This window comes from Miscanthus floridulus, chromosome 17 (assembly GCF_019320115.1).
Source record: "Miscanthus floridulus cultivar M001 chromosome 17, ASM1932011v1, whole genome shotgun sequence".
Classification (NCBI taxonomy): Eukaryota; Viridiplantae; Streptophyta; class Magnoliopsida; order Poales; family Poaceae; genus Miscanthus; species Miscanthus floridulus.
This window is the reverse complement of record NC_089596.1, coordinates 88,194,279-88,220,658: the sequence shown is the minus strand read 5'-3', so window position 1 is coordinate 88,220,658 and position 26,380 is coordinate 88,194,279. Positions and strand designations below refer to the sequence as shown.

Here is a 26,380-nt window from a genome sequence, read left to right as displayed (position 1 = left end):
CATAGAAGTAGCTTCCTTGCATAGCTAATTTGATTTTAGTAACCTTGTTAGTTATATTGCTTAGTTTGTGTAGCTAAGTAGTTTGAACTCTCTAATTTGGCATTAGCTGCCTTGTTATTGAGTATTGCTAGTGAGCTTAGGCTTTATGCTTTTACATACTAGTTGTGTAGGAGCTCCTCCATGCTTAAAGTACTAGTTGCATAGGTTTAAGTGACATTGCTTTTAGAATTGGTTAAGTGAGCTCTAACTAGCCCGGCACCTTAGTTGCTTAAGTAGTATATTTGTAAGGTGCTAGAGAACTTAGATAGCGAGGTGTAGTTTTGGCTAGACCGTTAGTATTAATTCCACATTTGTTTCGGTTAGCTGGTGTAATTAATTTTAGAAAGGACTATTTACCCCCTCTAGTCCACCATCTCTACACTACAAAAAGGCTGCCTCGTGCCTCCACTGACACACCTACGCTCTTAGTTTGGCTAATACAACATCAACATCCATTGGGCTCACAATTGCATCATGAACACCACCTCGCATGAGCCCAACATGACCGTCATTGCCAGCCTCCATGCACAACCTCACCTATGGCGGTCAACCCGCTCCACCCATGAACACTGAGGAAACCAATCCGTCGCTTGCACATTTGTGTTGCAGTGAGCAACGACAACATTACCGCTGCAGAAAGAGGCCGGAAATAGATGCTACACTAACGAAAGAAGTCACATCGGCTGCACGGCGCGCCTGCCACCTGGGACCCCGCAGGCACCGTTCGCCAACCTTGTCTGCAGCCACCCACACTACTACAAAACTAATTTTTAGCAACGGTTTTTTTTGGCAGAGGCAGCTCCTGATTGAGCCACTTCTGTCGTGGCCCCTGAATGAATCCGCCTCTGAAGAAGCATTTGTAGTGGTGACTCAATCAGTAGCCGCCTCTACAATCGAGCAGTGTATAAGTAGCAGCCCCCTTCTTCCTCCTCAGGATTTCTACTCGAGGAGGAAGGAGGGGGGGGGGGCTTGGGCTAACTCTCAAAAATTGCAAATCTAAGGGAGGAAGGTTCTGATTTTGAATCCTTTGGTGAAGGAGGCTTTAAAAGGTAAGTAGATGCTAATTCAAACCTTTTTTTTTGAAGTTTTAGTGGTAGATTAGTGGGAAATTGGGGTTTCCATTTTCTCTCTCTTTCATGGCGGTTGAGGCATTAATGGGTGCATTTATATAAAATCTTTGAATGTGATAGGATAATTAGGTAGGGGAACAAGATTCTATCATAATTTAGCGGCCATGTCTTCATTTTAGTGGTCATTTAATAATTTTAGTGAGATTAGTTTGCATCTAGATCTAGAACTAGGGTTTGTGATTAGTTTTTTTTTTATTTTGGACATTCATATTATTTTTTATATAGTATGAGGGATTAAGTTTACATGTATCAACAACAATGAGTGGAATATTAATTTGTGCTCATTATTTTTTATAAACTCATTTATTTCAATTAACAATAGTAAAAAAAATATTAGTTTAATGCTACATTAGTTTGTTAACTAGGCTGTTTTAATCTCTTGCAAAGGCGAATGTGTAATGTATATTTTTCGACAACAATGTGATGAAAAAGTTGAACAATATTATCTCTGATTTTAAATAAGAATGACCCGTTAATTAGAGCAACTCCAGCAGGAATACTCAAATCAAAGCCCCTACTTTTAATTTGGGTGCTCCTCCTACTTTTGTTGGCCCGATTTTTTTACTTCAACTCCAGCAGTAGCACCCAAATCTGAGTCCCTAAATCTATTATGGCAGAGGATGACAGATGGGACCCACTCGTCAGTGTGTCTTTCTTCTTCCTCCCAAATCTGGTCGCGCGAGCACGGAGGGAGCACATGATGTCGCTCCCATCAGCGGGAGAGGGAGGCGGGCTAGGCTCTTCAGGGCCCAAGCTCGACACCCCTGCGGAAGCTCATGTCCGGCCTCCGCCATGACACTCGAGGCCGTCGCAACACTCGTGCTCGAGGCTATCGCGATGTACCGGTGACTTCCGTCGCTAGACGACTTCGCCGTCGTGTTGCGGGGCCACCTCCGCGCCGCCGCATTGCGGGGCCGCCACCGTTGGCCTCCCGTTCGTGATTTGGCGGTGAGGGGCCCGATGCAGCGCACGACGAGGGAGGGAGGGGGAGTCGGCCGGTGAGAATGGGAGGGAGCAGGGCAGCCGCGCCAGCTCGAAGAAGGAGAAGGGTTGGGACATCGTAGGGGAGGAAGACGGAGGCGAAGTGTCGAGGGAGACGGAGTTCGGCCTTGTTCCGTACGAGCGTGGGGAAGCAACGGAGAAGGCAACAATAGGATGGGGTCATGGACAGAGCTCCCATTCTCCCACAGGAATAGGGTCTGGAGGATGATTTTGGGTGCTCACTTTAAATTGGGGGCTTGAGTAGAGGCCCTGCTGGAGCACTTTTTTTTTTTATCTAAGCCCTTCATATTTAGCTATGGGACTCTAAGTAGGAGGGCTGCTTTAGTTGCTCTTATGCACTGGACAACGCCAGCATCGCGTGGGGGACACTGTGGGCCTTACGTCTTACACCTAGCAATGTGTTGCTCCGCGGACCATAATGTGCACACACCGTTTGTTTTGGGTCGAAGCCTGCTGCCCATGGATCTCTGTCCAGCGTCTTGCGGCACAAGACGTACGGCCCATGTATTCCCGATACTCCAAGAGTCGAGCAAAGCACTAGTGCTCGTAATCCCTCGTTCCTTTGCCGCCTCCACTCGAGAGAAATGCGAAAGTCCCTACTTCGCGGGGTCCCGAGGTCGGCGCTCGGCGGCGCCGCCGCCGCCCCCAGGACGTCTCCGTCTCCCCCGTCTTGTCTCGCCGCTCTTCGGTCCCGCTTCTCCTCCGCCTACCCGACCGCGTCAGGGACGACAGGCCAGAAGCCGCCGGATCCCCGCGCCGAGCCCCGCCCCGGCGGCCCCGCCTCGGCTCGCGAGAGAGATGCTCACGATCTCGCTTCGCCACGGGTTCGGAGGTCCTCCCCCCAACTTTGGCGGCATCGTTGACGCGCCAGGGCGCGAGAAGTACCCCGACGCCATCGAGCTCGCGCGGTTCGCCGTCGCCGAGCACAAAAAGACGGTACAGTACGGCGAGACGCGCCCATATCGATCCTCTCCCCTCCCCGGACATCGACCCGATCGCGAATGCCTCTGTTTGCCTACATGATTGACGTCCTTGCCTTGTGAATTGTGATCGTCGTGCTGTTGCACGTACGTATCTGACGCGCGTGTTGCGTGCGTGCAGAACGCGGCGCTGGAGTTTGTGAGGCTCGTGAAGGTGAGGACGCAGCTGGTGGCCGGACGCATGTACTACTTCACCGTCGAGGTGAGGGAGGTCGACGGCGGCGCCAACAAGCTGTATGAGGCGAAGGTGTGGCTTAGGCCATGGGAGAACTTTAAGGGGCTCCACGCATTCGAGCCGGTCGCGGATGCCGCCTAAGGTAAAACGAAGATCTGCACAGGACCTCATTCCGTTTAGCTAGTAGCTAGGAATGTATCAGCAATGAGCGTGGGTTCAGTTTGCGTCTGCTCCGGTAATTGCCAGCGACAAACGCCAAATTGCCTGAAACTTATGATAAAGTTTGTACTACAGTACTTATTCGAGATGAACAGTTGTGCAAATTGCCAGCGACCATCGCCACTGCTTGCGTCACCGTTAAACGTAATGTTCCATAGCGAGCAAGCCATTGCCATATGCAAGGCAAGTCGCTGCAGGGCACTGCTAGTTGTTGTTGTCGTCGTGGCGTCGTTGCCACTTATGTCGTGTGCCGACGCTATCCTACACTGGACTAACCACCACTAGGGATGTCAACAAGGAATTCCCGGTAGGGGGATAGCTCCCCAACCCCATCCCTGCAGGGATAAAAAATTTGTCCCCGCCCCCGAGCGGGGGAGCTTTTCCTCCCATTTAGGGGCGGATCTAGGATGGGGGCAAAGGGACTCAACAATGAAGATTTAGTGCTAGAGCTATAAATTAATTATGATTTAAGACTAAGTAACCGTGATTCTCTCTAGAAAATCATGCTCACGAGGGGGGTTGCAGCCCACCCCCTGGATCCGCCCCTGCTCCCATCCCCGTACCCGTGCACCTATCCCCATTACAAAATGCAATATTTGGAGAGCAAGCAAATTCATGGTGTAAAATGAATATTATTGAACAAGCAATATTTCATATTACAAGGGACATCTACGACATGGTTTTATTTGCTATTTATACTAGGCTATGTGTTGAGTTTTTGGTAGAATTTTAACATGCCAAGGGGCTATTTTAGAATAAAAGCGAGTTCACGGGATATTTCTTGTCTTTTGGAAGAAGCCAAAATAAAACTTTGTGCTTTGACCGACAAAAAGAGCCACATCCATTTGCAAACTGTGTACCGGAGTGATTTCCATGATTTTCCTGTAAACTTTTGTCGAAGAGTATAGACTTGAGTTTGCGGAAAGCCTCCAAATATCCATGTTTCAGATAGGTTTAGGGAGATCAACTCACCCGAAAGATTTTGCAACTGCCCATAGGCCACTTCAGATAGAGGCAGATGAAAGAGAGTTGTGAGCTGGCCTTGTTCAATTGCTTTGGCTACTAAAATTGACTTGTTCTTTGCAAAGGAGAAAAATTCAGGTAGTGTACTTGATAGTGGCTTAGATTTCCAGCTGTCCTTCCAAAATAGACAAGTTTTTCTATTTTGTAGGTTCACTTGCATTAATTCATTGTATGTGATTTCAGAACGTCTCTCCACAAGAAAGAAACCTTTCTTTGCATGGCTTGGTAATTTTTCATTGTTGTAATGCTTTTCCCATCTAGTTGAACCCAGGGTATGTCTCCCATTTGATCATATGTTATTTCTTTTTATTTCCCACTCCTTACCGAAAGCATTTCCCCTCTAGCAAGTCAAATCTCTGGTGAGTTCCTTCGTGTAGCCAATAGAAACCCATAGTATACACAGGAATGCTTTTTTTCGCGAGCGGGTTCTCACCCGTATACACAGGAATGCTATTGAGGCTTGTGTTAATAATCAAGATAGATCTCCACCCCCCCATATAACAAGTGTCCACATTTCCAGGTCACTAGTCTTCTCTCTATTTCCCCCGCTTACTCAATTCAGCCTTAGTTAATCTTCTGTCATTTGCCGTGTGCAATTGAAAGCATCAGCTATATTCTGACTTTCCCTGTCATTGAGACCTACGGTAAACACAATACTCTTTGAGTGTTTATCGTCGTTCCAGATATCTCTTCATAACAAAACAACAAAAAATTCATGTGTTCATAATCTCTTGCTCTGAGTAGTCCAGGACCAGAATTGCGTCGTCTGCTCACTGTAAATGTGTGAGACCTCCCTCCACTAACTCTGGTAGAAGACCCTTTTAACACTCCCTTCTCACCGGCCATACCTTGGTGTGAACTGAAACGATATATTCGATTCGATCGCACAATTTCTTCCCCAATAAGCTCTAGGCAGAGAATCATTTCACTCCGCGTAAAAAAAACTCAAAACAGGTGACGGGACCCGGCCGTCCACGGAGCCAAAGCATACCGACGGCTCCACAGCATTCCTTCGCCGCACCGCTTTGCTTCCTCGCAAAGCATCGGATCAGAGTCGCGTCGCCGTCAACGACGCAGTACCGGTACCGCGGCATCCTTCGCCCCGCCCGCGTCCCCATCACCGTATTCGCATCGTCCGGCAAACGGCGACCAGCGCAAACACACACGCCATTGCTTTTAGTTTGTTCCCTCTCGCTATAAATCCTGCCCCCTTGTCCACTCCAGACGTATGCTTCCTCTCCCTCCCGCCGCACATCCGCTCACCGTCACCGGACCGCGTCAGCGATGGCCGAGGCACACAACGAGCGGCGCGTGGGGATGGTGGGCGACGTCCGGGACGCGCCGGCGGGCCACGAGAACGACCTCGAGGCCATCGAGCTCGCGCGCTTCGCCGTCGCCGAGCACAACAGCAAGACCGTAAGACACGTTTCCTTTGCACCTTTTTTAAGTTGAGATCGGAGATCGGAGCCGTCACTGACGATGTATATCTATCACATGTATGTATAACACACGTGCAGAACGCGATGCTGGAGTTCGAGAGGCTGGTGAAGGTGAGGCACCAGGTGGTGGCCGGGACCATGCACCACTTCACCGTCCAGGTGAAGGAGGCCGGCGGCGGCAAGAAGCTGTACGAGGCCAAGGTGTGGGAGAAGGTGTGGGAGAACTTCAAGCAGCTGCAGAGCTTCCAGCCGGTCGGGGACGCCGCGGCCGCCTGAGGTACAGGATCTTTCTACAGGGACTAGCACAAGAAATGCGTAGAAGGGAATAAAGACTAAAATGGTTCGTTCTGTAGAACCTGGTATTAGCAAGCTGCGATCACTGTTTAAAGTTCTCCTTGTGCTTGGATAACCATATTTCAGGTAGTAAAGGTATCATCTTCTAGTGCCATGATGTGTTTTCCCCTCAAGGCTCACAAGCTTTTCGCTGGAGGCTGGATCACAACAATGAAAGAATTTAGCTGTCGGACATGAAATACATCCCACTGGAAAAGTATAATATTTATGATGAATAAACCAGCATCTTACCACATGTATTGTATCCTATATGATATATTGACTCCTGTAATGGAATGAGCTGTACTAAGAAATCTGAAAGCCTTCTTGCTTTTTATATGTTGCCACACATCATACATCAACCAAGAGATTTCTCAACTATCCAAGGAAGCAAAAGCATAATAATTAACATTAAACTGGAGAGCAACTGGAATGTGCAACTGGTACTTTAACATTAAACTGGAGAGCAACTGGAATGTACAACTGGTACTATCTGCAGAAGCACTAGCTGTTGAGGGAATCTAACTTTAGAACATTACAGTCAACTAGTCGAGCGACCTTAACCTCTGGAACATTGTAAGCTACATCAGCAGCTTCGGCGGCTATGATACAAATGATACATGAAAACTGCTACAGAGTTAAGTTGAACCTACAGTTGTCTTGCTATTCCTACTTACCAACTCTGAAGCTATAAAGGCGGGGCTTAGTCTTCATTGTCATAATCCTCATCCTCCTCCAATCTATGGTCTGTTGACAAAGCAAACTGGATAGGGTCCATCTCCATCTTGTTCATGTCAGGCAGTTCCCAAGCACCAAGAAAGTCCTTGAGTTTTGCTCCTTCCTTTGACCGTGGAACAGATGGTCCAGGTCCTGCAGTGGCTGCGACGGAACTAGTTGCTGGAGCTGGCAGCTGGGCTTGGGGTGGCACTGTAACCTCATCCTCTTCATCAGTTGGATCCAAATTCAAGTCAATGTTCCCTAAGGAAGCCCTGGCATTGCTCACTGGTGTAGTAGCCGCTTTTGCTTCAGTTGCATTCGGGACCTCATCTGCTACCTCCAAGTTATAGGCTGGCAAGCTTGCTAGATTGGTTCTCCGCGAATTGTTCATGAGTTGTGAAAACCTCCCGCCAAGCTCCACGTCCACGGCGGCCTCTCCCACGGCCTCTGCCATTGCTTGTATAGCTTTCTGCCTCCTGCACAAAAGCAACTCATTCAGCAAAATGAACTCAGAAAGTCTAAGGTTCAATAGAAAATGGGATTATCATATTTGATAATATGAAGTGAAACATGGAAGACACATAACAGCAGGAAATTAAGTTCTGGCAGATACTTTAGATTAATATTAGTCGAAAAAATAGACCACTTTGTCCATCCTTGGGACTTTCAAACCGACCAATCTAGTCACTAAGCTCTCTTTTTTGGCTCCAATATATCCTTACTCCAACATGGCATGCCTAGCCAGTGTTGGTCATCCTTTGTTGAGCAATCGCGGAAGAGAAGTCTCTTTTACACTTGTTTTGCTACATTACCAAAGGAATGTATGATGTAATCTCCAACCAATGACTAATCCGCTACCTTGGCAGCTATAAAAGGTTGTCTACAGATATATTATGTGATAAGTGAGAGTACGATTAACCATAATCCAACAAGGAAAGAAAGGGCATTGAAGGAGACAGTGAAGTAACATATCAGTAAAGAAACAAAAAGGGTAAAAAATAGTTAAGGATGCTCATAGTCAATTGGACTGGGATATTGTTGCATCCATTCCCTTAGTAATTGAGCATAACAAGAACAAAAGAGACATTTCATGTGTGATGAAACAGCAACTAATGTCCATGAGTGACAAGGCATGTAATGTGGCATGCCATATGGGAGCAAGGACAGGTTTGAGCCCCCAAAAGAGAAAGTTATAGAATTGAAATGGCCAATCCAAAAGTTCAGGGACAAAATTGAGCCTCGAGTAAAATTTGAGGGGTAAAATTGGTTATTTCGCCAAATTTTCTGAAAGATGTATGAGAGCTGTGAAATATACAACATCCACAAAGAGTTATTATGGTCTTATGGATAATAGTGACTTACGTTTCTTGTCCTCTTTAATTCCTCCTCACTTCCATCTTCTTCAGCTTTCCTGATGACAATTCGACATCTATTAACACTTTGTAGAAGATGATTGGGACATGTAAGAACCTTGTTAACTACAAGATAGATAAATTACCTCCTTTTGCCAAGCTTGTCATCAGCAATAACATCAGAAGGACCAATGTCTGGAACTTTGCTGACTACTTCAGTCAAGAAGTCATAGACGTTGTACGTTTGTATGCACTGCTTCCTGAACACATTAAGCAAAAAAACTTAATAAGTTAAAGAAATGATGAATTAAAAACATGCAAAAAATGATACTACAATCCAGAAAATAAGTTCATTTTCTCTCCATACAATGACATAACACAACCTATACCCCACCCCCATGCCTCGCCAGCACCTGTCTACATTTTTTTTTCCAATCACTCAACAGGCCATGCAACACACACTTAATTTTTCTTTCTCACAAGACTAGGATCATTATAAATATCAGCAAAGAAAGAATTTACAGGATTCGAACACAACTAATGTGGACCCTAAACAGCAGTTAGTACACAGGATCACCAGATAATATAACTCAGAACAGTTTAGCCTGAAAAGGAATGCCTATACAGAACCTATGCTCCTGCCAAGCCAAAGCAAGGCCTTCCTTGCCAATACCAATATATACTGAAGTTTATTGCTTGCTTGTAGAATAGCCTACATGCGACATGTAAAATCAATGTGCAACAAAGGAAAGACTAAAATGTAAAGCAGATAAATACTACTAAGCTTCTTTTTTATGATAATCAAGTAGGGCTATGCACTCATATATTTTCTATAACTTGCTCCAACCTCTTACATTGATCAAACGAAAAAATATACCCGATGGGTCAAGTATACTTACAAATGGGAAGAACCCACAGTCTTGACCCCCTTTCGAATTGTAATATCATATGTCCTATCACATAAAAGGGCGTACCCAGTGCAGAGAGCTCCCGCTCTGTGCGGGGTCTGGGGAAGGATGTCAGTGGCAAGCCTTACCCTCGCCTGTGCAATGCGAGGAGACTGCGACTCGAACCCGGGACCTTCCGGTCACAGGCGGTAAGACTCTACCGCTTGCACCAGGCCCGCCCTTCATATGTCCTATCACATAAATCTTGCAGAAATAGCTCCAATGCTTTTGCTACAAATCAAGGACATTCAAGACATGGATGTTAGATAATTTGAACAAAATGTGGGCAATGCTAAAAGAAATTATATTGATGTTCAAAAATGGCAAGACAAATTTGGAGTTACTTTGCACAGTATGCAGACATATCATCTCAAACGCTGGAAGGCAATTCAATTGAAATAAAGAAAAGTGCATGTATCACCAGCGGAAGACAAAGCGGAAATTAGAGTACAGATATCAACATATGATTTAAAGCATACTCTGCATTTTGCAACTGATAAATAATCCACACTATTTAAAACAGTAGTCCTGTTTAATTTTCTACATCCACTGCCAAATGGAATTATGGACCAATTTAATCTTGCTACTACATTACTTAACTTTCTCTAAATAATACGTTGTAATGATTGATGAAGATTGCGATAACTATATTATACTGCATCATACTTCGTCAAAACAATTCCAGAAACAATAGAGAGCTATCACATTTTGCTTATGGTAATACTTATAAGTACCTAAGTTTTCCAAAGAGAACGCCTGACATTACATAACAATATTTTGGCACCAATATCAAAACCAGAGAACCAATTAAAACATTCTATTTCTGATAAAGTAATACATCGACAAGCATGGGAAGTACACGCTTTACATGAAAATATAGTTTAGTTGCATGTGATTTTATCCTTTTGGTCTCCTAAATTAAATCCTAATCAATTCTTGGATAACAGAATCATAACATGGCGGGAAAAAAGATTCATTCTGCAGTGATTACTGATTAGTGAAAGAACTATATGGCTAAAATTGATATAGTAGGATGCCAAACAGCTATCTAGGTAAATGGTAACAAAAAAAATAGTAGATTGACTTACACACTAGAACAGGTACAGCTAAAGCAATCTTGCCCACATCTTCATCTGCTTGCATGATCTTCTTAATCCGAGGCTGTATGTTAAAACACAACAAGTCGACATTAGATCAACACAAGGGTATAGTCAAGAAATTACTTGAAGCAATGTTCGTAATTATGATTATCCCATACTAAACATCAACCGCCTTTCCATTCCACAACTTGAGTAAAAAATGAAAGTGGTATGTAATTAATTTTGTCTACTTGCTTTGCTACATGAGGTGACAAACATCAATCCTAGCATATGTAGAAACATAATTTCAGAGCAAATGATAGTGAAGATTGCATCCCAAATGACTATGCACCACATATGGGATTCCATGTGAAACTGACTTTTGCCGCCTAAATATTTAAATCTACAAATGCATACCACACCGATAAAATACCATTGCAAAATAACTGATGAGTACACGATTTCCTTTGAATAGAAATTACACCAGATGATTATATCATGCTTGGGATCACATGGTATCACAAAACCACCGGCATTCTCACAAAACTAAGCTGATAATCCAGTAACCACACTATCAACCGCCATCACAAAACTAAGCTGATAATCCAGTAACCACACTATCAACCACCATAGGTCTAGAATTATAAGGGCTTGCAGACAATCGATAATGGTTAAACTAACAACGGGAACATCCAAAAAGAATATTATTTGAAAACTTCTCAATGCATCTGGACACCAAAAATTTTGCTCTTCATCATTCCTTAAATTATAACAGATCATAGAATTATGACCTGGTAGTTAAGCATGTAATTCTCAGAATTAAATCTACTCAAACAAGACCCCTGAGGAAACCTGATCTACGCCAAAAACCCATCACAGAAATGCTGGTCGTAGGTAACAAGACCTAAACATTCCAGGACCCTGTACAGATCGACTGCTTAGATCTACCGCGAATTCACAAAATCAACAACCAACCAAAGTCCTGAAATATCCTGATGTATGTACTGAACGAACCACAAAAAGTTTATGTGAAACACAACCATGCATACCATAAGCTTAGAGCATACCAATTCAGTGGAATCATAGGGAAACCTTTCATGAGGAAGAACAAAAAAGAAAGAAAGAAATCGCAAGCAAACTCCACCATCAGAAATTCAAACAGCCACATGCATAACAGTCACACGTATCTATCATCCGCGCACAAATACGCACAGGAACCAGGATACAGGAATTCAAACCAATCATAGGATCTGAGATTGAATCTTACAGCGGGTAAGCGCGCGTCCAGCTTCTTCCTCATGGCGCCGACGACAAGGCGCTGGAACCAGCGCCGGAAACCTCCTCCTCAACGGCGGCGAGTGCCGCGACCCGGGGTTCGATCGCCGCGGGGAGCGCAGCTACAGGGGAGGACATCGGATCGGAGGGGAAGAACAGGAACATTAAATAGCAATTCGGGAGGGATTGGGGGATTAGGGTTTCCGTTACCGGCTTTAGTGTTTGCCTCTTTTGTGAAACACAACACCTTTTCCCCAAATCGTTCGATCCGGGGCCGGGCCGCGCGAATCGGGCCAAAGCCTCCTCCGCTCTCCGTCCCGCGGGATCTGGACCGTGGACCCGGTGCATAGCCTAACACCGCACTGAAACAGCACGCGAAGTGGGGTCTGCTCGGCCTATGTACAGCAGACCGGGTCCACGGAGCTGGTTCTCGCCCACGGTGACCTCACCACAGCGCGCGGGTAGTAGAACGCGGGACGGGAGGGGAGGGGCGGGCCCCACGTCCGTGGACCTTCCGCGCGTTCAGCACAGCCTCTCGTTCGTTCGTTCTATCCACGGAGGGGGAGCGGGGCCTGCTTGCCAGAGCGGGGGCTGGGCGGGCGGGCAGAGCCGTGGCGCTGTTGGCCTCCCGTGTCCGCCGTCCGTCTGGTCTGGTGGTGGGGAATCCGACGGCTCACCGAGCGGCCCGGACACGCCTAGAGTCCTCCCAAATTTGGGTGCAACCAACCCCGCTTGGAGTCTGCCTTGTGACCTGTGACTGTGAGATAAGGCCTCGACGCGATCCCACGTCATGTCAAGTAACTCCATCGTCTATCCTTTTCTTCTCTTCCATCAGAAACAGCATGTTCGTTTATTGCTTTTTTTTAGTAGCACAGGATATAAAGATGAAAAGGAAATTAGGGAACGCCAACGAAAACATTGCCTAAAACGAGAACGACGCACCGCCCTCGAACCTACGAGCCTCTAAAGTTGAACGGTGGCACGGATATTCCCGTTTCATCGCTTGCTTTATTTGATTTGATGTCAAAGGAATGCAATAATACAATTCTAGACTTAAAACTAAAATCAAACTTTTAAGCTCAACTTGATTTACAAAAAAATGTACTCCCTATGTTCTACTTTCTCCATTTCGAATTATAAGTCATCTTAGCTATTCTAGATGTATTTGTTTTGCTATGTATCTAAACATAGCATGTATCAAGGTACATGATTTTAAAAAAATCAAAATAACTTATAATTTAGAATGAACATAGTAATTTATAAGTCATTTTGGCATATTTAGGTATAAATATTTTTACTATGTATCTAATCACAGCGTGTATCTATATGCATATTTAAAATTGGGAAATGCTAGTATTGGCTTTGTTTGGATGAAGCAGCACCTTTATATCTCTATTGGATTTAGCCCTTGTTTGGATCCATTAGCTGTTAATAGTTAGTAGCTAGGTAATGGCTCCGTTCGCTTCGCTGAAAAAACAAGCTGAACACTGTTTCGACTGATTTGTTGTGAGAGAAAAACACTGTTCCGGCTGAAAAAGATGGATTATAAGAGAAACGAATAGGGCCAACTCGTAGTTAATATTGGCTAGCTACCTGTTAGCTGGTTTGGTCCAACCAGTGAGATAGTTGTTAATCGGATATTCGACGAACAATTAGCTTTATGTATTGGATTCCAAGAAACTAACTATTGGCTCTATGGATCCAAACAAGATCTTGCCATGAGAGTATAATACATGATTAATCTAATAATACTTATTCAAGACTTGTTTGGATCCCATGTAGCTAACAATTAGCTGCTAAAAATCAGATGAGGTCATCAGCCTGTTCGCTGGTTGGTTTCTGGGCTGGTTTGAGCTGGCTGGTGCTGGTTTGTTGTGAGAGAAAAATACTGTTGACTGGCTGGTTTGGGCTGGCTGAAACCAACAAGCGAACAAGCTGCATGTCTGGATCCCCAACTAATGTCTCACCTACCACGCAGGTATCAATTAGCTATTACTAGTTTTTTCCAGCTAACAAATTTAATAGTTAGTTGGATGGATGCAAAGAGAGCCTCAGTACTACAAATGCTAGTATTTTTTTTATAGATTTGACCAACTTTAATGATTCTTTAAAACGAGAATTGTTCTTTTCTTTAAAACAAATTAGCTACTAAAAATTGGCTAAGGTCATTATTTAGATCTAACTAATAAGTTAACTAATGGCTTACCTACCACCCAGCTAACAATTTGCTATTAGCTAGTTTTTTTTCCCCGCTAACACATTTAATAGTTAGATAGGTGGATGCAAACAAAACATCTATACCATAATGGTTACTGTTTTTTTATAAATTTGACTAAAATTTAAATTATTTGACTCTTTAATAGTAAGAATTATTCTTTTTTAGAACTGATGGAATATCTTTGTATATCTTAGTCTCTTTGCCTCAATCTTCTACCACGCAAGCCACGCCCTTGACGTTATTCTTTATTGACTAGTTGTGTTCCTTGTCAACAAAAGACATGTCGCATAGGAAGTTGTTGATAAAACCTTTACTTATCCAAATAGGCTAGATTGAATTATTCAATCAGCTAGTTTTATGTATTTCTAAATTATAAGTCATTTTAACTTTTCAGAATATATAGTAAAATTTACATATCTATACATAACATATATCTAAATACGTAGTAAAAGATATATGCATAGAGAAACCAAAACGACTTATAATTTGGATTAGAGCAGTAACTAATAGCTGACACATATAACTAGTACTATTATATAAAAAGGACCTTGGCCTGGCTTCCATTTACGACATTATTAGGCTAATCTCAACCCATGATTTCCATAAACAGTTCTAGAGGTGTGAGAGTGAGAGAGCAATAAATATCAATAGAAACTAACCTTCCTAGCCCATGGTTTTCATAGTAGTTTTTATGTAGAAAAACAATAATTAACCTTATGCGTGCACCAAAATGGGAGTTGATCAAAGTATGGCCAGTAAAAAGTAGCTCTTGTGTGACATCTCTTCTCAAATATACATCTCAACTTTCATACGCAAGTACATAGTAGTTCGTACGTTAAGAATTCAGCACCAATGCCGTGATAGTAAAATATTAACTCAAGTACAAAATAGTTTATACTCAAATGGTAGCATACTTGATAACAAAATTAACAACTCAAATTCATACACAATATAATAAAAAAATATCAAATTAGGTAGCTAAGATATGCGAATGCATAGCAAAATGTAAAGGTCATATCATCATTCCATCATCTTGATGGGCATCAATTTCAGGAACAACATCATCTCCTGTCCAATAAAAAAAATCTTAGAGAGTCTGAACGGCATCAGCTGCACAGAGAAACAACGAATAGTGAGTTTCCAAATAAATAATAATGGAACATTTCTATATAATGGTACTCTCAATATATAGTATAGATGGGTATAGGTCACAGTGAAAGCATTGGCATTAGTTTATCATATAATTGATTATTACCTAATTAATTTAAGTTCCCAAACTTATGCCAAATATGCTCAATAATCAAGTCTAAATGTAGTTGCTTATAAGCAGCATGATCATGAATGTGTGCATTTCTTGCTAGTACTTTTGCCATCTCGAGCTTCCTCATTTAGACCAATAGGACTCGGGACTCTCTGTCTTTCTCATCGTCGATTATATATCATATTGTGAAGGATGATACAAGCTTTCACTACATTCTCAAGATCTCCTTGTTCATATAGACGTGCTGGTCGATGCAAAATACAAAAACGAGACTACGAAATCCCAAATGCACATTCAACATCCTTCCTTATCCTTCTTGATGTTGTGCAAATAATTTATACTTATCAGATTATGGTTTGTGTATTGAATTTACAAAAAAGCCCACTCTAGATATACACCATCCACTATGTAATAACTTTGGTTATATTGTCTTCCATTGATAATATTGTACCACCAATTATGTCTCATGACCACCCAAATAAGCAATTCCCCAATCACTTCTCCCTCTCCCTCCCAATTGAAACCCTAGCAGCAACACCAGTCAGTTACGTAGCGCAGCTACCTCAAACCGAACGGGAAGAGCTACATCGACTTGATGCAAGGGCAAGTTGCAGGTAACTAGTCTTTGTAGAAATCTGGCAAGTGACATTGCAGGCTGCATTGATGAGGATCAAGACCTAGCTTGAAATATCCAACCTCAAAATTCTAAATTCACCATTGTGGGAAGCTCGTTACTTCAGACTTCGTACCAGGTAGCGTGCCTGTGCGTTGCTACGGGACAACTAAATCTTTTATACTAAAAACATACGGATCGTACGATAAGATAACAATACTGTTAAATTAAATATCGACGTCAAAGTGACATTTAATTCAAAAAGCAAAGTTCATGAAATTAACACAGTCACGGAGAGCGCGACGTCGTAAACTCACAAACTCTACTGTATAGACTTTTTTTGTGATACGGCTAAGATAATATTTTATATCGGCAGAAAGAATTCTACGATATCCATTTCTTTCATGTGCCAATAAATCCATGAATAATTTCTGTTGCATCTCTATATAATCATGTACACACAGGTTCGAGTATATATGTAAATAGGTTCGTGTCCGTGTGTTGCTACGGGATAACTAAACTTTTGTACTAAAAGCACACGGATCGCACGATAAGATAACAATACTGTAAAAGTATATGACCGACATTAAAGTGACATTTAATCCGAAAAACTAAGTTCGTGAAATTTACACAGTCACAGAGAGCGTGGCGTCGCAGGCTCACAAACTCTACTGTGTAGATCTTTCCGTGATATGGCTAAGATCATTTTTATACCGGCAGGAAGAGATTTCCGATATCGATTTCTTTCGTGCGCCAACAAATTCACGAATAAGTTCCACCACATCTCCATATCATCCTGTACGCGGCGCTGGCAAGCGAATTAGCCACAACTTATGTAATTAGTTTTATAATTAGTTCATGTTTAGTCCTTCTAATTGATATCTAAAAATTCAATGTGTCAGAGACTAAAGTTTAGTTCTGGGATCCAAACATCCCCTAACTCTCGACTCCTGCTGGCTTCTCATTTGCATCACCATACCTATGTGTCTGCACATATATACTCTAATGCCAGAACGTCTAAGATGGTCTTTATTGTCCACCCTTTGAAAATATCATAACTTTAAGGTTACCATTTGTGTATGCTGTAGGATTGGGATGCTTTGCACTGATCTATGAGGGTGTACATGAGAGTCAAAAATTTTGATGCCATTATTATGTCTAAGCTTACCAATCAGACAGAGACGAACTTGATTGTTAAAATATTTTCAATACTGCTTTCATATACCCTCTCTGTCCCAAAATAGAATTCATTCTCGCTTCCCGAGAAGTTAACTTTTTTTTTTAGCTTCAACCAGTTATATATAAAAGAATATTAATATTTAGAATACATAATTAGTATCATTACATAGACCATTGAATATATTTTCATAATAAACTTATTTGGAGATATAAATGTTGCATGTATTTTTTACAAACCTATTCAAAGTTGAGAAAGTTTGACCTGCACATATCCTATAACGACTTAAATTTTGGGACAGAGGAACTATAGGCTAATGGAAGTAGTCAACTGGAAGTCGTGATGAACACAACAATACTTTCATATTATATGCAAATGGGAGCACGAAGAAACACAGAAGAATGGACCTATATATTAATGGTGGAAATATTCGTTTAGGAAATTAAAGAAGATTCACCAGTCTCACAATGTATAACCTGCATGCATGATTATTATTTCCCTTCCATGCATATGGCCTCAGGCGATCGATTTGTTTTCTTCAAAGCAGGCGGCGATCGTAGGGATGACAGTTTCTTTTTCTATCGTGCAAGGTATCGCACGACCGGAAGGGAGGAGCGACCCCAAAAAAAGTCGCACAAAAAGTCTTACTTTTATTTTTTTAGTTGTAGAATATTAATATTTATAATACATAATTAGTATCATTACATAGACCATTGAATATATTTTCATAATAAACTTATTTGAAGATATAAATATTGTACATATTTTTTACAAACCTAGTCAAAGTTGAGAAAGTTTGATCTGCACGTATTCCATAACGACTTATATTTTAGGGCAGAGGAAGTATATGCTAATAGGAGTAGTTAACTGGAAGTCATGATGAATACAACAATACTTTCATATTATATGCTAATAGGAGCACGAAGAAACACAGGGGAATGAACCTATATACTAATGGTGGAAATATTTGTTTAGGAAATTACAGAAGGTTCACTAGTCTCACCATGTATAACCTGCATGCATGATTATTGTTTTCCTTCTATGCATATGGCCTCAGGTGATCGGTTTGTTTCCTTCAAGGCAGGCAGCGATCGTATGGATGACAGTTTCTTTTTCTATCGCGTAGGGTATCGCACGACCGGAAGAGAGGAGCGATCCCAAAAAAAGTCGCACAAAAAATAGTATTACTTTTGTTCTTTTTAGTTGTAGAAGATAAGTGGATATATTATAAAGGGGGGAATTCCCTATGTGATTAAAAAAGATCGCAATACCATATGTGCCTCTGAAAAAGTTCAACGGTCTTTCAGTGCCACTGCTCTAACTTTTTTGTGCCCTCCATGCCACTACCGTCAGTTTGGGCTCTAGCGCCGTCAAACTGCAGGTGTGAAAAGTTAAAAATACCCTTAAGTCTAAATATGTCATTAATTTTTTTTGAGCATCTTAACGACTTCAAATGAAAAAAAACTCAAAACTAAAAAGTTGTAGATCTCGTCGAGATCTATAATTTTTATATAAAAAATATCTTCATTTAATTCCACAAAAAATTATGATTTGATATGATTAATATATCTTAAAAAATCATATCTTTTTTGTGGAATTAAATAAAGATAATTTTTATATAAAAATTATAGATCTCGACGAGATCTACAACTTTCTAGTTTTGAGTTTTTTTTCATTTGAAGTCGTTAAGATGCTAAAAAAATAATGAGATATTTAGAGTTAAGGGTATTTTTGATTTTTCACACTTGCAGTTTAACGGCGTTAGAGCTCAAACTGACAGCAGTGGCATGGATGGCACAAAAAAGTTAGAACAGTGGCGCTGAAGACCGCAGAACTTTTGTAGGGACACACAGGGCATTGCGATCTTTTTTAATGGCATACAAGAAATTCCCCCTTTTATAAAAGCTAGAGTTTAATAAGATAGTTTCCCCCATACCCTAGCCCCCACCCTCAGTCCCTCACCCTCACGTCCTCACCCTCACCTAATGGTTAGGGGGCTTCCTTATTAGCTATCAAATTTATTAAGAATATTTTCATCTAGGGAAACCAATCCATAATAAGTAGTCTACATTTAGAAACAAAAACCTAATTATTTGATGGGACACTTTCAATTCACAACTAAACATTTCTGTCAGAATTAACCATAATGGCTCCACTTTTGTTGAAATTTATTTTCAGCCCAAACATGGTCTCATTACAAGTACAATAACCATTTCAAATTAGTAGCATATTGCTTACCATCTTAGATCTACGTATCGTAGTATACAAATCCATGTTCAATATAGGAAAAAGTCCATTCTAGCTCCTTGAACTACATGTAGTTTGATTGTCCTCCTCGAACTCTAAAACTATACATCTTACCACTTGAACTCGCAAAACGGTTCAAATTACCTCCCTACCTTTGTTTGGAGGGGGTTTGAATGTGGTTTTATCCTTTTTTTGTTTATTAGGGCATGTTTGGAACGCGAAAAAAATCTTTGTTCCTATGTTTTTCAATGAAATTGAATTGATTCCTATGAAATTCCTATTTACAAGCAGACCTTTAAAAACAAATAAGGTTTTCAACCACATAAAATATTTCTATTCTTTTAAAATCATAGGGGTAGACCAAAAAATGACAAATTCAAATAAAATATTTAGAGCCCATAAAAATATCTCTAGACGCTTTAAAAATTAGGTTTAGATTTAGAAAAGTGGAAAAATATCCAAAATTATCTAGAAAAATATAAAAATATTCTAAGTGATTTGTAAACATGTTTTGAAATCTTTTTTGCAATAAAAACATAATAAACAACTAGCACAAATATATGGCAAGAATGCATTCAACATTAATATATATTGCATTCATGCCGATCACATCTCATATTCTCGATGTGAAAAGTTTTAAACATGTTTATACATTGTATAAAATGTTTTGCTAATTTTCTAGATTTTTGTTGGATATTTTCTGGTTTTATAGAGCTAAACCTATTCTTTTAAGTTTCTAAAGATGTTTTGATGAGCTCTAATTTTTTTTGAAATTTTTGTATCTCTAGATTTTTTCCTTTAGAATTTTAAATCTTAGAGACATTTCTATCGTTTAAAAACCTTATCAAGTATTTACCCATTTTTTAACTAAAAAAGACAAAACCATCTTTAAAACCACTCCAAATTAGGGAAGGAGGAGATAAAATATCTAGTTGGTGTTGGCTCGTCCTCACGCGACTCGCGTGCCCTAAGTAGCGCAGCCGCCGCACCCGCCTTCCACCACCGTTGGTCCTCCTCCCTCCTCCGACATCTCGCCGGATGCCGGAGGGAGGAGGGATCCATTGTTTTTAATAAGTTTTCTAGTAGATCGAGTCCTTAGATTAGGGTCTCTCCATGTCAAATTTTTTGGTATTTGAGATTTATCTTCTCCTCTCCGACGATAGCGAAGGAGAAGGGTGGAATCGTTTTCTCCATGGCGGCTATGTTGAAGATGAGGGCAACAACTATAGCGTTAGCAACTTCACTGGCATGGCGATATAGAGACCTTTCTTTTCAGACGACGACATCAAGGCGGAGATGATGTCGCCGTCATGGAATAATTTTCTCCGGTCTCTTCTTCATTCTGTCGTGGTTAGATCTGGCCACGATGAAGGACTAGGGAGAATAATTTTTAGATCAGTCTTCCGCATTCTTCAGTGGTAGAAAGAAAAAGGAAGACAAAAGAAAGAAGTTTCTCAACTCCGCCTGTAGGAATGTTGGTCGTCGTTCGTTGGACATATGTTCTCAGGTCTTTTGCCGAGTGTTTACCTGTGCGGTCATCCATACGAAGCGTCATATATATTTGGTTTTGAGATTTGGAGCTATTCACAACGTGGGTACAGTTTAGATAAAAATCAAAATATATATATATATTGTATTCCAAAGTGCTCGTAACGTATTGATGTACCCAGCTATTATATAATATAATTCTTCTTTCGTCTTAAAAAAAAAGAGATAAAATATCTAGTTTTGAGGTTCGAGAAGAAAAATCATATCCTGGCATAATAAGGCTTTACCGGATTTTATGGTCTCCCAAATAAGGCCCACAATGCAGAATTTTGTTATTGGGCCTTTTGCTTCATTTATAAGCTCTGACCACAGTGTATGTATATAAACGCAGTCCAAATTTCAGTTCAAAGTGGAATTGTTCTACCGTGTTATACTGTTATACAAATTACAAAGACACATTGTGTAAGACTATGACGAACTGTATGCGGCAATTTTATGAGATTCGAAATGCATCTAGCACCTCACATTTTACAACGCGAACAACTCTGTCCAACAGCTTTAGCTGAAAGCAGCAGCAGCGAGAAAAGCCCAAATCCAGCAGTGAATTCAAAGCGGCAGCAGGCACCTCACATCTCAACGGGGACCCTATTGTACAGCTCCTCCTCCTCCAGGCGCGGCTTGGCGACAGCTCGCAGCGGTGTGCCCATGAACGTGACGAGCCCGGGGGACTCCATCATGTTAACGTCCTCCGGTCTGGTGCCTTCAGGCAGGGACCACTCGAAGTGGTGCAGAAGGTGCCCGATCATGGAGGCCACGAGGTTGATGCCGAGCTGCGCACCAGGGCATACACGCCGGCCGGCACCGAACGGCAGCACCTTGAAGTCGCTGCCCTTGATGTCGATGTTCTCTTCCAGGAAGCGCTCCGGCCTGTACTCCAGCGGGTTGCTCCAGACCTTGGGATCGCGCGCCACCGCCCACACGTTCACCATCACGTTGGCGCCCTTGGGGATGTCGTAGCCACCGATCTTGACATTCGTGCTGGCCTTGTGGGGGAGCATGAGTGGCGTCGGCGGGTGCAGCCGGAGCGACTCCTTGACAACGGCCTGTAGGTAGGGGAGGTTCTGGAAGTCGGTCTCTAACATGACGCGGTCACGGCCAACCACACGGTCGAGCTCCTCTTGCAGCTTCTTCTGCACCCTGGGGTTCCTAACCAGCTCTGCCATTGCCCACTCGACGGAGATGACGGTTGTGTCCATTCCAGCAGTGATCATGTCCTGAACATGAACAAATCAAGGAAGATTAGTACTCACAGCACCAACGAGAATTACCAGGACTGATTGTTTTACAAATCAAATGGCAGTCACCTAGTGGCATAGCAGCTAACTGGCCTAACCTTTGCACATTCCTAGTGTTTGGTAGTAGGTAAAATGAACATGAAGTGCAACTATTTCCAACTACAAAGTAAACATAGACAGTTTCCAAATCCCACCACCTTGCACCTACCTTAAGACAGTGATGTCTCGCTCTGACCCAAATACAAACTTTTTTTTATTGAACAAGCAGGGGAGCTGCGTATCATCATATTAAGAAGAAAAAGCGACAAGAACCCTTACGAAACACACACCCCACCACTACCAAGAAACTAGGTAAACATACGCGCCTATTACAGTAGAGAAACCCGACCCCAATCACCACTATACCTTTATCCAGTAACCTTTATAAAATAAATCACCATATTCAAGGGTATGCAGCATGTGTGCATTATAGAAAAAATGAGGTGTGCATTGGGATCCTGTCTAGTAAAAAGAACATCCAGCTACAAATGAGTAATCTGTGAGAAAAGCGATCAAACATACCCATAGAAGTCCAATAACTGTGTCTTCACTAAGGTCATACTGTTCTTTGAGGGTGAAGAGTGCATCCACAAAGTGCTGCTTGGCACCACTCTCCTTGAGAGACTTAGCGTGCTCATCAATGATCTTCATTGTCAGGTGGTCCCTTCTCTCATTGTGAGTTTTGTAAAGCTCCTCATTAAGTGGACACAACCATCTCAAATACCAAATAAACTCAGCAACAGAGAGAGATGCACCAATCTTGATCCCATTGTTCACAATAGTCTTAAACTCACGCCCTTGTTCGTCAATGTCACCGTTTGCATTCATGAATCGTTTCCCAAATGCCAGCCTTGTTATGTTGTTGAAGGCCACCATAGAAAGGTGGTTCCGCACTACCATTGGCTTTCCTTCATTACCTGAATACAACATAAGATTAAGTAATAGTTTAAAACTATATACTATGATGAAGTGCTTGACTGATTTGGTAGCTGACTGTCTCACTAACGTCATCCATAGAAATATGTCGTAATTCCTTTTCTGTAGACAGCTCCATGAAATGCGTTAATGGAACATGAATGTTTGCTAAACAATATAAAAATGCTATCGTGGGTGATTTGTTTTGCAACTAATGTTACAAAACAGGAAGGAGAATAAGATAGTGGGTGCCTAATGAATTACATCAATAGCCACTGGAACAATCAATATTGTGCTAAATAAAGTCAAATATCAGCGAGTGGTTTCCTTTGCAACTAACATTTCAAGGAAGGAGAATATGACTATTAATATTTTCTCGTGAATACCAGAAAAGAAAACCTAACACTAGTGTCGATCATCCATTCGGAATAATACCATGGCCTGAAACATGGTTCCCATGCAATTTGCTACCTGAACTCCCCCTTTTTGGTTAATGCTGCAGCAATCAGTTTAGATCCACTCACTGATTGCTCTGAAACAACAATATATATTGGTTGTTCAATAATCAAAATATTGTATTGAAGTCTGCTTAAGGATTAAAAGCTAGTCCGCATTCAAGTCCAAAAAAAAGCTAGTCTGCATTCAAGTCCAAAAAAAAAAAAACAGTCCGCATTTTGACGGAGCTCAAAGTCACATTTGAACCTATTAACAATCTGGTCAGCAAGTTTCCTTCGTTTAGAGTTCCATTGATATTAACATAGTTTGGACTTCAGAATCTCAGACAAATCCAGGCAACATTTTTGCAAAATGCCACAAGGCAAGCTGCTCCCACATCCAGGTCATAAAAAGTGCTCTCAGATTGCACAAGGGAACTACTTAAATTCTGCAATTAATGCACACCTGAATTTTGTACATTTGCAAGTTGTCAACACATTTATACTCTCCCATGTGTTGATCCCTAATATGATTTATATGGGATACAGCCGATGACAAATCAAATTAAGGTTGTAGGTTTTTGGTCAAGCTGGTATAATGCCAACAGAGAATGCTTGGCACACCAATAAGTTGGGCTCATTACCACAAAGAATGGTTGTCATACAATTAATAAGACGCTAAATTTGCATGCCATTCTCACAGTTACATGATAGACTGTTTACCAGCATTACAGCTACAATGTGTTTCTAATCTCTGACTATTAGTTGTATGAAAAGTTCTTTAACAGAGCATAATGTGGAAACCAAATTAGCTGAAATGCAACCAAACACTTACACGACACCTAGATCAAGAACAGCTCCATGTTGCCATGAATACTAAAGCTCATGGAAATCCCAACCTAATTGTTTAACTTCGTGATCTGGTTGACATAAAGTATGGCTAATAAAATAAGGCCCTGTTTGGAACGCGGGAATTTTTCCCTGTTTTTGGAAATTCCTGCGTTCCAAACAGGCCCTAGACCCCAAGGTTTGTCAGCTCAATGCAGCTGAACAGTTATCACTTAGGCCAGTCTCAATGGGAGTTTCATGTGAGTTTCATTTACATTAAATAGATTGCCACATAGGCATTTTTTATGACATGACAGCGTATTTAAGAAGAGAGAGAAGAAATGAGTTTCATCTAAATGAAACTCTCTTGCCACGATTACTAACTCTATGAGTCATGAAATTAAATGACAATGAAACCATAGAATGAAACTCTCCATTGAGAGTGGGTGTTTCATCCAAGTTTCATTTCATTTCATATGACATGGCAGTCTTGGAAACAACGTCATGAAACTCTCCACTGAAACTTATGAGTACTGCTGGCTGCTGATGCCGTTGTGCAGACTAATTTAGCAAATATGAGCGATATAGTACCTCACTAACAACGTGCTTACGATGTGGCCACCTTCACAGCACGAGGCATTTCTATTCGTTTACTTCACTGGATTGTGATAGGTTGTTACTGTGTTTGACATTTCCCCTTCGGTCTTATGACAAAATTGTCACAAAACCTACGAAACTACCGACCGAGGTTTGGCATTTTGCTCAAAGATAGGCGCAAGCTTGCCACCAAGCGGCCCAGAAAGCAACTAGACACAGTTAATCCCAGCACCGTCTAAAGCTAAAGTCAACACGAGACAGCAGCTGTTCACCAATCCACCACACAGCGACACCATGGCAAAATCGGGTGGGGTCGCCCAACCGACGAATCTTCGCACCAAAGAATCCTCCATCTTTTTACCAAACACCCCCCAACTTTGTACAAATTGCGCTACCTAACATTGTCCGGGATCGAGAGAGGAGCAGTAATAAGATCTAAGCTTACTCACCCGGGGCAGTGGCGGCGCGGTGGACGGACTCGACCATGGCGGTGACCTCGTCCTCCCGGATGGGGCGCAGCGCCTCGAGCCTCTTGGGCGTGAAGAGCTCGAGGTTGCAGAGCTTGCGCACCTTGATGTAGTGCGGGCCGTAGTCGGCCCAGATCAGGTCCTGCCCGTTGCGGCTGAACCGCTGGGTGGAGCGGTTCCGCGGCCGGTCCGCGAGCTGCTGGTCATTCTCCTTGAGCACCTCCTTGGCGAGCTCCGAGGTGGAGACGACGACGGTGAGGCCGGACCCGAACCAGACGGAGATGACGGGCCCATACCGCTCCGCCCACTCCTGGAAGCAGCGGCACCGGATCGGCTTGATCTGGCGCAGGTTGCCCAGGACGGGCCACGGCCGCGGGCCCGGCGGCAGGCGGCCGAGGCGGAGCCGGTTGAGGAGCGCGAGCGAGAGCGGGATCAGCACCGCCGCGAGCGCGACGGAGAGGAGGAGGGAGGCGTCCATGGCTGGGCTTGGCTGCTCGGCGGGCGCCGGGGTTTGGTGGGAAATGGTGGTGCGGTGTTCGCCGAATTTATACGGCGGGAACGGGAAGGGAAGAGTGGGGAGGGAGAGGGAGAGGGAGATTGGGGGCGGTTGGCGGTAGGTGAGTGGGACCCGCTGACTTGCCCCTTTCCTCGTCTTTCCACTTTCTTTCAGCTCACTGTTTTTCCTTTTTAAATAATATAAACAATTTAGGTATAAAAATTGAGTACCAGCTCCTTCCACAAAAAATGAAACTATGGCTTTCGTGCGTCAAAATTAGTTCGTGTTTGACCAAAATTTCAGTGAATACTATTCATATTTATGGCTATAAAAATAATTTATTATAAAAATACATTTCATAGTTAAGCTAATGATATTTATTTGGTATCATAAATATTAATACTTTTTTATCTATAATTAATCGAATTTAAGATACTAAACCATAACATCATGCCGGGATATAAAAATATATTTTTACCTTAATATAATTCAGGAATAAGATGCCTATGCCTCTTTCTGTCAAAAAAAAAAAAGTTAACGATGACTGGTTTGAGCTTAGTTGTGTGCTCTGCGGGAATCAAAGCACAAGCACTTG

General features: G+C 42.2%; 2 protein-coding genes and 2 pseudogenes across 2 annotated transcripts; 2 read left to right on the top strand and 2 right to left on the bottom strand.

Annotated features, from left to right (window-relative positions):
* The first annotated feature begins 2,739 nt into the window (after nt 1–2,739).
* LOC136515934 (cysteine proteinase inhibitor 7-like) lies at nt 2,740–4,050 on the top strand (annotated as a pseudogene).
* A 1,787-nt stretch (nt 4,051–5,837) lies between these two features.
* Nucleotides 5,838–6,675, top strand: LOC136515063 (cysteine proteinase inhibitor-like). The gene is made up of 3 exons (XM_066508748.1): nt 5,838–5,984; nt 6,086–6,284; nt 6,428–6,675. The coding sequence occupies exons 1-2, from the start codon at nt 5,853–5,855 to the stop codon at nt 6,281–6,283; spliced, it is 330 nt and encodes a 109-aa protein (XP_066364845.1). The 5' UTR covers nt 5,838–5,852; the 3' UTR covers nt 6,284; nt 6,428–6,675.
* Nucleotides 6,676–6,811: 136 nt separating this feature from the next.
* LOC136515064 (uncharacterized) lies at nt 6,812–12,152 on the bottom strand (annotated as a pseudogene).
* Nucleotides 12,153–21,111: 8,959 nt separating this feature from the next.
* Nucleotides 21,112–25,830, bottom strand: LOC136516417 (cytochrome P450 98A1). The gene is made up of 3 exons (XM_066509804.1): nt 25,272–25,830; nt 22,571–22,965; nt 21,112–21,988 (listed from the first exon to the last, which is right to left on the bottom strand). Exons 1-3 carry the CDS (start codon nt 25,765–25,767, stop codon nt 21,341–21,343), a joined length of 1,539 nt encoding a protein of 512 aa, XP_066365901.1. The 5' UTR covers nt 25,768–25,830; the 3' UTR covers nt 21,112–21,340.
* Nucleotides 25,831–26,380: the final 550 nt, after the last annotated feature.